Source organism: Dipodomys spectabilis, unplaced genomic scaffold (assembly GCF_019054845.1).
Source record: "Dipodomys spectabilis isolate Male_0828 unplaced genomic scaffold, ASM1905484v1 ptg000288l, whole genome shotgun sequence".
Taxonomy (NCBI): domain Eukaryota; kingdom Metazoa; phylum Chordata; class Mammalia; order Rodentia; family Heteromyidae; genus Dipodomys; species Dipodomys spectabilis.
In genome coordinates, this window is record NW_024870965.1 from 2,859,353 (window position 1) to 2,873,331 (window position 13,979).

Genomic DNA, 13,979 nt, shown 5'->3' on the forward strand with positions numbered 1-13,979 from the left:
AAAAGTGCAGAAGAGACACCGTGATTTTATAGATAAAAACTGCTAAAAGCTAATTAACACTGGAAAGGGCCCTGGAACCGGTGAGAATTTACTCCAGGAACACAGCATGGGCTGACACCAGCATCTCCTGTCAGATTAATATCCTTAGGTCGAAAGCAGACTTACAGAAGCAATTTCATTCACACAGACTATTTGTGAGCCTTCATTTTCACATGTAGAGACAGTTACTTCTGTCTTTCTGTCTCTGGGAAACAGGGGTGACCTCAGACCTACTGACAGCTGGAACCTTCTAGACTAGACCAAGGAAAGCCTCTTTTTGATGTAGTTTGTAAAAGCTGGAATCATGTAGAAAAGAGTCCAAACAAAACACAACCAAAAGACCAAACTGAAACCCTATTTCCTACTGGGTGATTTCTAGTCTCAGGTATTTGTATGAAAATGAGAAAATATGTTTGTGAAAAATAGTATGCAGTAGAAAAGCAGCGGGCTGTGTATTTTTAACATCAAGTTCCCTGGTAGTCTCATCCAAAAAGTTAAAAGAAACAGTTAAGATCATTTTTAACAATAGATTTCACTTAATCCTATGCTCAGTAGTATTTCAAGATGTATTAAGTATGAACATTATTCACCAATACTTCTATGCTGTGTCTTCTAAATGCAACGTTGCTCACGTGGAGCAGATCTGAGTTGGAAGGTGTCACCTTGCACTTGCTCTGTGCCCTGGCCGACCTGTGGATGGCTAACAAGCAGTTCCCCTGGCCTTCCCTTTGCCTTCTGCGCATGCGGGTGGAGGGGAGACAGTGTCCTGGGGGACTGGCTTGGGGATGGGAAGGACAGGCTCTGGCCTACTTGCCCTTTGGTTGGGAAGGGCGGTGCAGTGTGGCGCCCGGTCCTGGGCAGGTCAAGCAGCTCCTGTGCAGTTGGGGGCTTGGTGGGGTGAAGGATGAGGAGCGGCCTGGCTGCCTTGGTCCCTGAGATGGCAGGCACTGCCATCGCGAGCTCTGAACACATAGCGAGTCCTTGACGGATGGAGGGAGGGCCGAGTCACCAGGGCCACGCAGGCAGTGAAATCTGAGCCGTCCCTTTGCAAAAATTTGAAAATGTGCCTTTAAAATTATTCGTGCATTTTATAAAGTGCAAGGTAAAGCCCTCAATGATTTGCTTTTACAAAATTTAAAATATTGGGAACATATTTCTTCTATCATAATCCTTTGGAATGGATCAATAATGAAGAGTAAGTTACCTAGCTATGTATGTATAAATGTGTGTATTATATATATATATGTATATGTATACACATGTATGTCTCTATTGGTCTTTTCTTTAAAGGCATTTGAAACTTTAGGAAAAAAGTTATTATTTTAAGCCAAAATAAAGGACATCAAGTTGGAAGGTTTATTTTTTGCATCCTTCAACTGCATTGTTTGAAATAGGTGGATTTCCTAAAAGCATGCATTTATGGAGGTTAGATTTTTAGTAACAAAAGCTCCTCGTAAGTGAATTCTGGTTTATGCACTTTGTGGGCTAAATGAGTTAGACTCAACTTTTATCCGAACCTATGGAGCACGGATCTAAATTGCTAAGTTCACAGTAATGGGAGGAGACCTATACTGGAAAGCCTTTCTGCATAGATTATGAATATGATAACTCAATAATTTTTTCAAAACTCTACTTATAATTGGACCCTATGGGGGTCTATGTCTTTGATCAGATCACAGTGGTTGTGACTTTACACTGGGAAATGTCACCACTGCGAAGGCTTATCACCTGTAGAGCTGGTCCTTCCTCTGATGCTGTGTTCATTTCTCATTAGCATTATTCAAAGTTTAGTTGTTAATTAGGTTGACACTTCAATTACAATAATCATCTACAAGAGCAGTCAGGACCGCTTGCAGGAAGAAGTAAAAATATTCCCTTTTGCAATATTTGTGGAAAGGACAAATGGCATTATTTTATTATCTGGTAGTTTCATACGGATAAGAGTATGCTCCATGAAAGGAGCCATGCAATTAGAATTTGTCTCATTAGTGTTTACGTTTCTCTTCCTTAAGGGAACAGGGTGGTTACTCAGCCTCTCATCTTTTTGAAGTTTTGATAAGGAACATTTTGATAGGAGAATGCCAGTGTCTGTATAGACTCTAGTTTTCTGTCTTGTGAGATGGGGCTTGTTGGAATAGATTGGATGCATGGGTCTGTATACTGTCTGCTCTCCTTTAAAAAAACAACGCTGTGCTTATACCACGAGTCTGGGCTCATTTAAAAATTAAATCTAAGCAAAGGCTGTTTGTAAAGAACAGTATCAGTGGCTGGTGCCTGTAATCAAAGCTATTGAGGAGGCTCAGTTCTGAGGATCGTGAGTTAAAGCCAGCCTGAGGAGCAAAGTCTATGAGACTCCTACTGTCAATGAACAGCCAAAACCAGAAGTGGAGTTGTGGCTCCAGTGGTCTACCAGTGGTCAGCAGCTGTGAGTGACAGAGCTAAGGGGCAGCTCTGAGTTCAAGACCTGGTACTGTTATAAGAAGGAGAAGAAGAAGATTAAGATTAAAGGCTGTAGCCCGGGGGCAATGGCTTACACCTGTAATCCTAGCTACTCAGGAGGCTGAGATCTGAGGATCTCCATCCAAAGCCAGCCCGTGTAGGAAAGTCCGTGAGACTCCTATCTCCAGTAAACCACCAGAAAACCGGAAGTGGTGCTGTGGCTCAAGTGGTGGAGCCCTCACCTTGAGCTGAAGAGCTGAGGGACAGCACCCAGGCCCAGAGTTCAAGCCCCACGACCGACAAAACAAAAAAGATTAAAGGCTGTGTGTAGAAAGTATAATTCTCCAAAAGACATAGCATTTAAAATTAAAAGGTGGACTAGACACCACTGGCTCACAGCTATAATCTTAGCTACTCAGGAGGCTGAGATCTGAGCATTGTGGTTCAAAGCCCGCCCTCGCAGGAAATGTCATGAGACTCTTATTTCCAATTAACTACCAGAAAGAGCGAGAAGTGAAGCTGTGGCTCAAGTGGTAGAGCACTAACCTTGAGCCAAAAAGTTCAGGGACAGCGCCCAGGCTCTGTGTTAAGCTACTGAACTACCCCTCTCCCTCCACAACGAAACAAGTAAATGATGGGCTAGTTATGATACATGATTACAACTGAAACTGTCTCATGATTATGTAAATGCATAGGTAAATTATTGTTTCTATTTAAAAGCTTATTATTCTGATTAGGGGTTTACAAGGCGAAAGTATTGAACACAAATCCGGCAGATTCATATCACAGCTTTGCCTCTTGGTAGCTACCCAGTCCAAGCAGATTAATTCATGGGTTATGCTCCTAGTTTTTCATTCAAAAATGAGAACACAGGTGTTTTTAAGATACCTTTGTGAAGATTATAGGAGACCGTGTATAACATTTGCATAATGTAGATTCTTCACTCATGGAACAGTCTCAATAACTTTATCACCTCTCTGCTCTTTCTAATGACAAACACTATTTAGTAAATACCTGGAAAATCATATATGCAAATGAGGCCTCCCACAGTACAATGCAATTGTGAGCAAACCGAGAAGACGCGTAACAAATGACCTCACCTCGCAGAAAGGAGCGATATCCAACCAGGTTTATCTCCAAACAAGCAGACACACATGTAATCCTAAAAATGTGTGGAAAAGTGGCTTGTAAGCAGTTTACCGTAAAGTAATTAAAGCTTATTTATGTCAAGAGGCCTTGGGAAAGGAAAAAAAAAGAGCATAAACCAATTTGCATCAGCCGATTGCTATCCATCCTGCTTTCCTTTCAATTAGCAGAGCAGCAGGTGCCTGCACAGTTGCACAGATAAGCTATTGGGCGGGAGGAGACATTTTTTTGGCTGACCTGCAGGCTCTCTGGTTTGCCTGCTGATTGGGTTCGTACCTCGCTGTACCAATTTCTGAGGTGTTAATTTAACCGTTCCTCTCTGACACGCAGGTCTCGGCCTTGAAAAATAAACTGAAGAAGCAGTCCACAGCTACGGGGGACGGAGTGGCCAGGGCCTTCCTCAGGGCTCAGGCGGCTTTGTTTGGATCCTACAGAGATGCACTGAGATACAAACCCGTAAGCATTTACTTTATCATCATTTTAGTAGGCTTTTCAAATGCCTGCTTGGAACGGGGCAGAATGAGGACATCTCATTGTAACAGCACACCTTAAAAAAGTATCAGGACTGTCTTAAAATCCAGTATAATATGCTGTAAAACCTATGTCTATCTCTCCCATGTCTGTCTGGTCTGTCTTTTCTTTTTTTGATTGTTTTTTAGTTTTTTTGTTTGCTGGTACTTGGGCCTGAACTCAAGACTCAAGGCCTGGGCGCTGTCCTTCAGCACTTGCATGCATGTTTAAAGCCTTTTACCATATTTGAGCCACAGCTCATCTTCTGACTTTTTGCTAGTTAATTGGAGATGTAAGTATCTCACGGACTTTCCTGCCAGGGCTGGCTTTGAATGGCGAGCCTCAGACCTCAGACTTCTGAGTAGATAGGATCACTGGCATGAGCCAGTGGTGCCCGATATCTTCCATTTCCTGACTTTTTGTTGCTAGTCGTTTTGGTAACCTTTAGTTAATGTTTCTCACATTCTTTTGCACATCATCCTATTTCAATTCTAAAAATGGAACATTTGCTTCCTAATTAATGAATTGTGTTCAAGCATCTTAAAGCATTTACCTGATTCTGTTAAGATCTTTAAGCAATCCAGCAGACCAGTGTATAATTTAATTAATGAGATTAGATATGACAGGTACCAAGTGAAAGTTAAAAAAAAAGTTAGAACTTAATTTTGTGACGTTTGGAAATACATTGTCTGCCTAATTCATAAGACTTTTCCAAAATGGGCTTATCTATTTAGTATGCCTTAGCTCATTTTGCCATTTAATACTCTGAAACTGATTGTTGTATAAAATGATTGCCAAGTTTTAAGGTGGTCCAAGAAAGCATCAGACAAATCTGTTTGTTTCTCTCTGTATTACTGATTAAAGTCTGAGAGGCTGGTTTTATAAAAGAAAAAAACATTATGACCAGATGACTAAGTTTCAAAGGATAAAAACAGTGAATCAGTAGTAAGAGAAATGATAACATTGCTACTTAATCATTGATGAGCTACTTGTAACCCCTAAGTCTAAATTTTTTTTATATTATTTTAAAACAAGAGTCAATGTGTAAATCTTATTGTAAACCATGAAGCATGAAGCAAACATGAATCTGTTAGGCTTTCTAAATGGCCTTTTGAATTAGTGGTGCCCACTTAGTGGTTCTCATGGTTTCGAAGGGTAATGGAGCTAGTAGAAAGGGTGCTTAAATGCACGGTTGTGTCGTGGCTGTCTCTAGATAAATATGTGTGTTCGGTTAACAGATTGTGTTAGTCAGCTTTCTGTTAGTGTGGCACAATGCCCGAGGACGTCAACTTACAATGAAGAAAGGTTTATGTGGCGGCCGGCCGGGTTGTTTTTGGGGTTGTGTTGTGGCAGCACCTCCTGAGGGACTGTGAACAAGAGGGAAGTCCCGCTCCTCATGGCCAGGAAAAGGAAGTAGGGTCCCGGATCCATACAGTAGCCATATAGTAACGGGAAGACCACACACTATTTCCTAAAATAACATGACCTGAGGACTTGTCCACACCACCGCACAGCTCATCTGTTTGACATGTGTGCACGTGTTTAAAGCCTTTTAGAATTCACAGCTCTGAGTAAGTTCTGTAGCACATATCTAACATAGGACAGAAATTCTTCTTAATCTCAAGGTCCAGTCCTTCTGAAGATTAGAAATGAACTATCTATACAGTATATATTCCCGCTCAAATTATTTAACAGCACCTAAAACAGAAAGTTAAAAAGCCAGGTGCTGTGGTTGGCACCTATAATCTTAGCTATTCAGGAGGCTGGGATCTGGAGAATCAGAGTTCAAGGCCATTCTGGAGAGACTCTACTCAATCTTCAAAATAACTAGTTAAAAAAAAAAAAGCACACTCGGAGGCATGATTGAAGTCCTAGAGCACCATTATCTGAGTTGCAGCTTGAGCCAGTGTGAGGCCTGAGCTCAATCTATATCTCTATGTATGTATGTGTACATATATTCATATGTATGCATATATATACATATACAACATTCAATGCATGAAATTGTATAATCAGCTTAAACATTGGGGGGTCTCTGCATATATGTATGTATATACATATATATGTATACATATATCATAAATGTTTTATGTTAGTGTGTTCATCTGCCTTTCATTACCATAACAACATAATTAACTTAGGAAGCAGTATGTGAAAGTATTTAGAAAATCAAGTTAGTTGAGTTATTAAAAGATCCAGGTTTATTTGGGCTCACAGTTTTGGGGTCCCAGGCCATTGCTATTTGGCCCCATTTCTTTGGGCCTGTGGCAAGAAATTGGTTGGAGAAGTATCTGGTGGAGCAACCAGCTTGCAAAATGAGCCAGAAAAAGTGAGGAACTGGTGCTTCAGTCCCCTTGCCGGACATGCTGCCTGGGACTGGAGGACCTCGCTTTTGGCCCCACCCAAAGGCTCAACCACCTACCAGTAGCTCCCCCACTCACCAGTAGCTTCCCCTGGCTCCTAACCCAGGGGCCCTTGTGAGAAGGTCAGGGTCCAAGCTATAGCCATCAGCTCTGCTTTGAGTGTTAGCCGGGTGCTGGTAGCTTACATCTGTAATCATCACTTCTCAGGAGGCTGAGATCTGAGGATCATGGTTCAAAGCCAGCACAAAGATTTCCAAGATTCATATCTCCAATTAACCAGAAAAGAGGCAGAAGTGGAGGTGTGGCTGAAGTGGTAGAGTGAAGAATGCCGGGAGGGCTTGAGGCCTTGACTTCAGGCCCCCGAACTGGCGCACACCGAACAAAATGAATCTAAACAAAATTTGGAAGCAGTAAACATGATAGGAACCATCCCCTTAGTATATCACATTTCATCTCCAAAAAGAAAATCATCGTTACAAATAGGATCCTTTTAAATGATTGCGTTCAATATTAGTTAGACATTTGTATGTTATTTGGGTCTCCAGTGATTAAAAGTAAAAGCTAAACTTCTGACTGTCCGGCTTCTTAAGGGATGGGGAGGGAAAAGCTTTACTGAGTGCTCTAAATGTGTGTGTCCTCGATTGTCCTGCGAGGGTCCCGGGGTAACTCGCCTTTCCTCCTGAAGTGCTAGCCTGCCCTGCCCTCTTCTCAACCTTCCCGAGGCTGCCTTGAGCTTGGCTAATTAAAAATAAATGACTTAGAGAATGACGATTGGTATGTAATCGGGGCCTTGGTTTGACAAATGGATGAAAGGGTTGTCTTTTGAACTCTTCTGGGGCTCTATTCTTCTGTAAACCTCGATCAGTAAGGAAAGTTGTACTTGGCAACGAAGCTCAGGCTCCAGTGACTCCATTTGATGCATCTGTAACGGTGTGCGTGTTCAACATCGGAGTGGAGCCGTCTCCTCCTCTCCTCCCGCTCAGCTCTATCCCTGCCTGCTCCAGCCTTGTGGGCTCCCTTCATTACCATCCAGGCTTCTGCGTGGAGGGGGGGCCTCTGCTGCTGCAGAACATCTTGTGTGATTCTGGAGTCGCTTTCTGTTCTTTTAATTAACAGGGATAAAATTTCACCTAATTGCTGCAGCTAGAATGTGGATGCTGTCCACGCAGCGGGGCCTGTGACCTGAGCCTCCTGGGCAGGGAAGTGTCTGTTGTTCGATGACTGGCGATGGTTGTCACTAGGAATTATTTTTCTTATTTCCTTGGTTATAGGAAAGGAAGTGAATTTTTTAAATAATATGTACACAAGTAATTTATCATCCAGTCATATTCTGAGTGTTCGAATTTAACCAAAATGCTAGAAGGTTCTATGTCTGATTTAGAAAAGCCATTTCTGTTAAACCGTCTCAGGTTACGGGCTCAAAGGAAAATGGGGAATGAGGAAGTAGCTGTATATATTTTTTTCAAGATCTATTAACTTTGGAATAAATGAGTATAATGTGTACAAAGGGAGTATTTTGCTGTTAATAATTCTAGTTTATAATTTGCATAGAAGGGTTTTTTTTTCCTGTGCTGAAGTGTCTGTAGGAGAAGAAAGTTTTTTTTTCATAGTTAATAAACTGAGCATAAACTTGCTATACCTTCCATAAAAATAGCATTCTTGAAAGAACCATGCTGTGTATCCTGAAAATCACTTATGTTATTTCCTGCGAGAGCCTGCACCAATTTGAATATTCCCAAGAGAAACCTGACAGCCTTTCAGAGACTTTAAATTTGAAAGCTCTCAGTATGCAGACATTTTTGCTTCATTTGTTTATATTCCTTATATATTGGTGACAGTACATATGAAGTCCAGGTGCATTATGGAACTGCTTGAGTGTACACTGAGTATATAATGATTTGGGATTATATTTCACATTTTTGTCAAGTATCACTTTTTCTGGTACCTTACTTTTTTTTTCCGGTCTGAGCTCTTCGTAAGTCATGTACCTCCTCCCTACAGCATAAGATCGAATCTATGTTTTAAATATTTCCTTCGAATCTATGTTTTAAATATTTCCTTATTGTGAAGTTTCTGATTTCAGACTAGATAACAGGTATGAGTCACTGTGCCCGGCTAAAAGTAAACTATTTCTCAACCGTCTGCTTAGAGCATGGAATTGTTTTATATTTTATTTTATTTTTTTTACTAGCTGGTGCATACAAGATAACTGGATTGTGCTGCTGATAACTGCGTCCACATTTAGTATGGAAAATTGCAGAGCCTCTGGTGGATACCACGGGGTCTCTGGAGAGCATTGTAGTAAAAAGGGCAAGGGATGGCGCACACAATGCCAGGATTGGTTTTAATGGAGCGAGTCCTGCCTGTGTACCTGGGTAATACTTTGAGAAGCCCTGCTGCAGATCAGGTGACAGTCTTGTTGATTCCTAATCCCCCCTTCCCTCTCAACTCCAAAATGGTGTGCAGTGTAGTTAGCTACATGAACTTAAAAAAAAAATCATCTCAACCCTGGTTAAGAGTGTAGGCAGAATTCTTTTTCTCCAGTCATTCAGGTCAACTTGGATTTGAAAGTGCTTGCTTAGGAGCCATGTGTCAACTGCTTCAGACCAGGCGCCCTAGGATGGCAGTGAATTCAGGCCCCCCCGAGAATATCAGCACCAGAACTTTCAGTGTACTGATGCACAAACACATAGAACCAGAGAGCCCTGACAACAAACACTATTTTTCATTTCCCTAGAAGAAAATTACAATGTGTGTCTGGATTCTGTTATTATTAGAGATTCTTAGTAAACCAACTGTGTTTGATCAGAATATGAAAAGTTAGTTCGAAGATTTACCATGCTTTATGTCCTCAGAAATGGATGCGCAAGAAACCAGAGCTTTACTTCCCGCCTTGTGAAGGATGGATAGCATTGACGCAAAGATGCATGAGGATGGAGTTTTTGTGTTAGATCATGCACAACTCTTGAGAAAGATTAAGTTGATTTTAGTATCTTTGCCCGTCTCTTGCCTTGGAATTCTCCGGCACTTTACCCTCCATTACCTCCACCAAAAAAAAAAAAGATGTGTGTGTATGTGGTAGGAAGTCTAAACCTTTCAGTTGCAGGTAGAGGGTTCTATTTGAATTGAACAGTATTTTTCTTCAATGTCGATAACATTTAGCTCACCTATATAGCCTTGTGTGTTTTAGGAGAAACCTATTACATGTAAACTAAAATTATACCTCATCTTGATCATTTAGTAATTGTAGTGATGCAGATGGAACTTCCCTTAGAGCATTCATTTTTTGGATGGCACAGGTGTCAAGTGAAGGAACTGTTTTGGAGAGGAGAATGTCAATGAAAGGAGAGATGGAGGGTAGGTGTATATGATCAACACACACACACACACACACACACACAGAACAAGGAGGACCATAATGATGTTTTAAAACAATAGGAAGGATGCTAGGAAAGCAGTAGAGTGTATTTGATCATTGTATGTCATATGGAAATATCACAATGGGATCTCTTTGTCTAATTAACATTCACTATTAACTAATTCAAGCACCAAAGCAATTATTTTTGTTTGAATTGTATTTATTTCTGAAAATTTTTGTGCCCGATTGAAAAAGGGCTTGTTTGCTTGCTTGCTTGTCTGCCTGCTTGCTTGCTTGTTGATGGATTAAACATTTATTTACTGGGCTCCTGTTGTAACAATATGATGCTGGAGATACATAGAAAGACAATAGGCCTTTGTCTTTAACAGGATTGACTGCTGCTTTTTTCCTTCTACTAGATTGTAGGTTCGAGGGCACTAGTAATGCAGTGCTTTTTGATCATTCAAAATATATCAGTCTAACTCGCTATAATATTTGAACTATGTAATTTTATTTTATTTTTTGCCTGTCATGGTGCTTGAACCCTGGCCTGGGCGCTGTCCCTCAGCTCTTCAGCTCAAGGCGAGCACTCTACCACTTGAGCTACACTTCCAGTTTTCTGGAGATAGGAGTCTCATGGTCTTTCCTGCCTGGGCTGGCTTTGAACCCCAATCCTCAGATCTCAGCCTTCTGAATAGCTAGGATGAGAGGTGTGAACCACCGGTGCCTGGCATAACTATGTAATTTTTTGTTGGGGGGGAGTGGGGGAGCTGGTCCTGGGGCATAAACTCAGGGGCCTGGGTGCTATCCCTGAGGTTTTTGTGCTCAAGGCTAGTTGCTCTACCACTTGAGGGACAACTCTACTTCTGGCTTTTATGGTAGTTTTTTGCAGATAAGAGTATTGCCATCTTTCCTACTCAGGTTGGCTTGAACCAGAATCCTCAGATCTCAGCCTCCTGAGTAGCTGGGATTACAGGTGTGAACTACTGGAGCCTGGCTTTGGAGTGTGTAATTGAAATAAATAATCCTGGTGCTCTTCAGAGCACCAACAGTCAGTGTAAGATATATGATGCATTTTGTGTGTGTGTGGTGTGGTATGTGTGTGTGGTGTGTGTGTGTGGGGGTGCCTTGTTGGCTAATGAAAGGGGATGGGAGCATCGCAGTGTCTTCTCTAGTAATTTGTCTGCATTTCTTTATGTAGAAGTTTTATCCAAGAAGACTTTTTGTCCCAAAGAATATGTTTGGTATCTGAGCTGCTCAATACCATAGCCACTAGCTGTGTATGTGTGCCTTGTGTGCAAAAGAGTTCATAGGAAGTGGACTTAATTTATTTTACTCAATCTATTTACCCTAATATTTCTACATGACTAGTGGCTGATTTATGGGACAGTGCAGTGCTAGAGCATCATAAAACAGCAGCCCAACTTCACAGATTGTTAGTCTCATTATCTTATTTCATGGTATCATTTTATTCGCCTATAAGCTTATTGTTGGGATGTTGCATTACAGATACCTGTAATCAAAGCCTCACATCTGCCTTGTAGTTGAGTCATAATATCCCTTCCAGGTTCCATTAGGTGAACAGGCTCCCGGCTTCCTTTTTACTGCCAGGGCGTTCATCTCCATGAGTAGATTGGGGTCATGATGGTAGGCGTGTTTTCTTTTTGATCATAAAGTACAGTCTTGGTCGGTGTTGAGTGCGCTGATGAAGGGGTCGCAGGTGGTAGGCATCAGCGGGGAAGTGGTGGCTTTCTGTGCTGCTCACCCAGGAACATGCAGACAAGAGGAATCTGTAGTTGATTTGGAGGGGGAACACCTGTTAGCGCTACCGAATGACGCTTGCTTGACTTAGCACACAAGCTAACTGGAAGCAGATGCCTGGTGGGACTTACCCTAGAGCAGCTCTGATCAGGATTGTATGGCAGTCATGCAGAGAAGGCATAGAAGACTTCTCCATTTAGAAACAAATAGATGATGATTTAAAAAAGGTGAATGGCAAATATTGCCCTTGTGCTTTCCCAAGCATGCATCCTATGTTGAAACTCAAAAGTTCAGTCTAAAAATGTCAAGGTATTTTTAGGGGGTTTACCTTCTACTCTGAAGTGGTGAAATTAACAGTTGTAAGAGTGCGTGGGGTGCTTGATTAGAACGTTCTTGTAGAGCACTTTCAGTGCAGGCATACCAGGTTCATCCTGAAATCTGGTTATTGCATCTACCATCTGTGTCTCACACGCAGTGGCTTTCCATGCGCCTCCCTAGAGAGACCGGTTCTCTCTGACTGGCCTTTGACTGACGCCTTGAACTCCTTCTCTCTGTTAGGGTGAGCCTGTCACTTTCTGTGAGGAGAGCTTTGTGAAGCACCGCTCCAGTGTGATGAAGCAGTTCCTGGAAACTGCCGTCAACCTTCAGCTCTTTAAGCAGGTGAGTGTGGGTCTCTGGATTTTTGGTTTGTAACAGAACAGATTTTTTTTTTAATCATTCCAAAACTATATCCAAATCCGGAGGGGTGAGGGGGAGAATCTCTTCTAGAAATTTTAGGAAATTCTCTCTGGTCTTTTTTATTTGTCCAGAATCATTAGAAAATTCTAGATTTCCCTTTGTTTTTCAAGTCTTGACACATAAACAGAAAGGGTGCTATGTTGTGCTAACTATGATATGGCAACTCAAGGATATTATGTGATAAATTCCCATTAAAAATTCTTCATGAAAACTTTCTAACTTTCACTGAGCAGAGATGTATGTCTACAGAAGAAGAAGCAACACGATTAGCATCTTAAAAGGAATTATTTTGGTATGGTGGATTGATATGGTAAACAGAAAAACTAGGACAGTCCCAGGGTAATACAATTTATCAAAGAATTTGTAAAATGAATATTTTATCAACTTATAAAAGTTTGTGTGACTTTTCATGAATTCAAAATTCAGAAGAAAATTATAGGCTTGTATGTCCTGATTTTTCACCTAGAAAATATAATTGCCCTTAGAAAAAAATCAATAGCTTGACATCCAAATACAACTTCAGAAGTTTCACATGTACCTGTTTTTTCATGTGGTGTGATCATAGCAAATCTCTTAGGTTGGTCCATCTTAATTTTTGTCTACATAATTTAAATTATGTTATGAATACCTTTCTCATTCTTCTTGACAAATTTAAGCATCAAATTACCTTTGTGAGATCAGTATTTAGTTCAGACCTACGATATATTTTAAACAGTCCTCCAGATTCGGGTATAAATAGATAATGCTTTCAAGTAGCTGCTCAGATAATTTCTTTGGGCCATCAAGAGGAGAAAATACCATTTAACTTAAAATAACCTTCAAGTTCAATCAATAAATACTAGTTAGTAAAAGTATTTTTATTCTGAGGTAGTTTTCTTGCACTGCTGGGGCTTGAACCCAGATCCTTACAGAGGATCTACTACTGAGTTACATACCATGACCTTTATTAGACATTTTTAAACTTAAATGAATCTGATATTAGAAAATACTTTGAGATAATACTATTGTCTTCCAATTTGTGAAGTTTCACATTGAGGAGTGGCAGAGAATTATCCTGTATACAGACTTCGAGGGCCTGTGTTTTAGGATCAGAAATGTCTTGTGAGTTTCCTTAGGAGGAGGCAAGTCTTTTCAAGTTCTCTGTCTCTTGATGGCTTGAAAGCAGTTATTGAATAATTTGCTGGGTTGTAAGTAGGATCAAAACATAGTCCCTTATAAATACTGCAATATTTATAACATTGACTTGACAGTGTAACAGCACAGTGCCAAGACTGTCATCCAACCTATGCATGTTGAGTTAAATACTCGAACCTCTCAGGTCTTTTTTAGTTATCCAGAAGAGATTCTACCTTCCATTGTCAAAAATAAGTTGTAAAGATCAAATGATAGACAGGTTAAGGATTGAATGGTGATAGCATATCTCACTATTTCCCCTTGATAGTCAGTTTCTGTAATTAGATTCTTACCATTTGATGAAATTAATAGAGTAGATTTTGCTTGCATGGTGCATTGAAAAGTATTCTTTAGAAGTCATGTGGAATTGGTTTAAATCTTGAATTTATTACTCAATAGCTATACGTTCATGAGTATATGTCTAGTTGTTTTTTTTTAAATAAAAGCTAGGC

General features: G+C 40.7%; 1 protein-coding gene across 1 annotated transcript in view; it reads left to right on the top strand.

Annotated features, from left to right (window-relative positions):
- Window positions 1–13,979, top strand: part of Dennd1b (DENN domain containing 1B) — a 158,170-nt gene that overhangs the window by 111,178 nt on the left and 33,013 nt on the right. Inside the window, exons 14-15 of the mRNA XM_042701274.1 lie at window positions 3,955–4,080; window positions 12,175–12,276. Of these exons, the coding sequence (XP_042557208.1) occupies window positions 3,955–4,080; window positions 12,175–12,276 (228 nt within the window). The remainder of the gene's footprint in view (window positions 1–3,954; window positions 4,081–12,174; window positions 12,277–13,979) is intronic.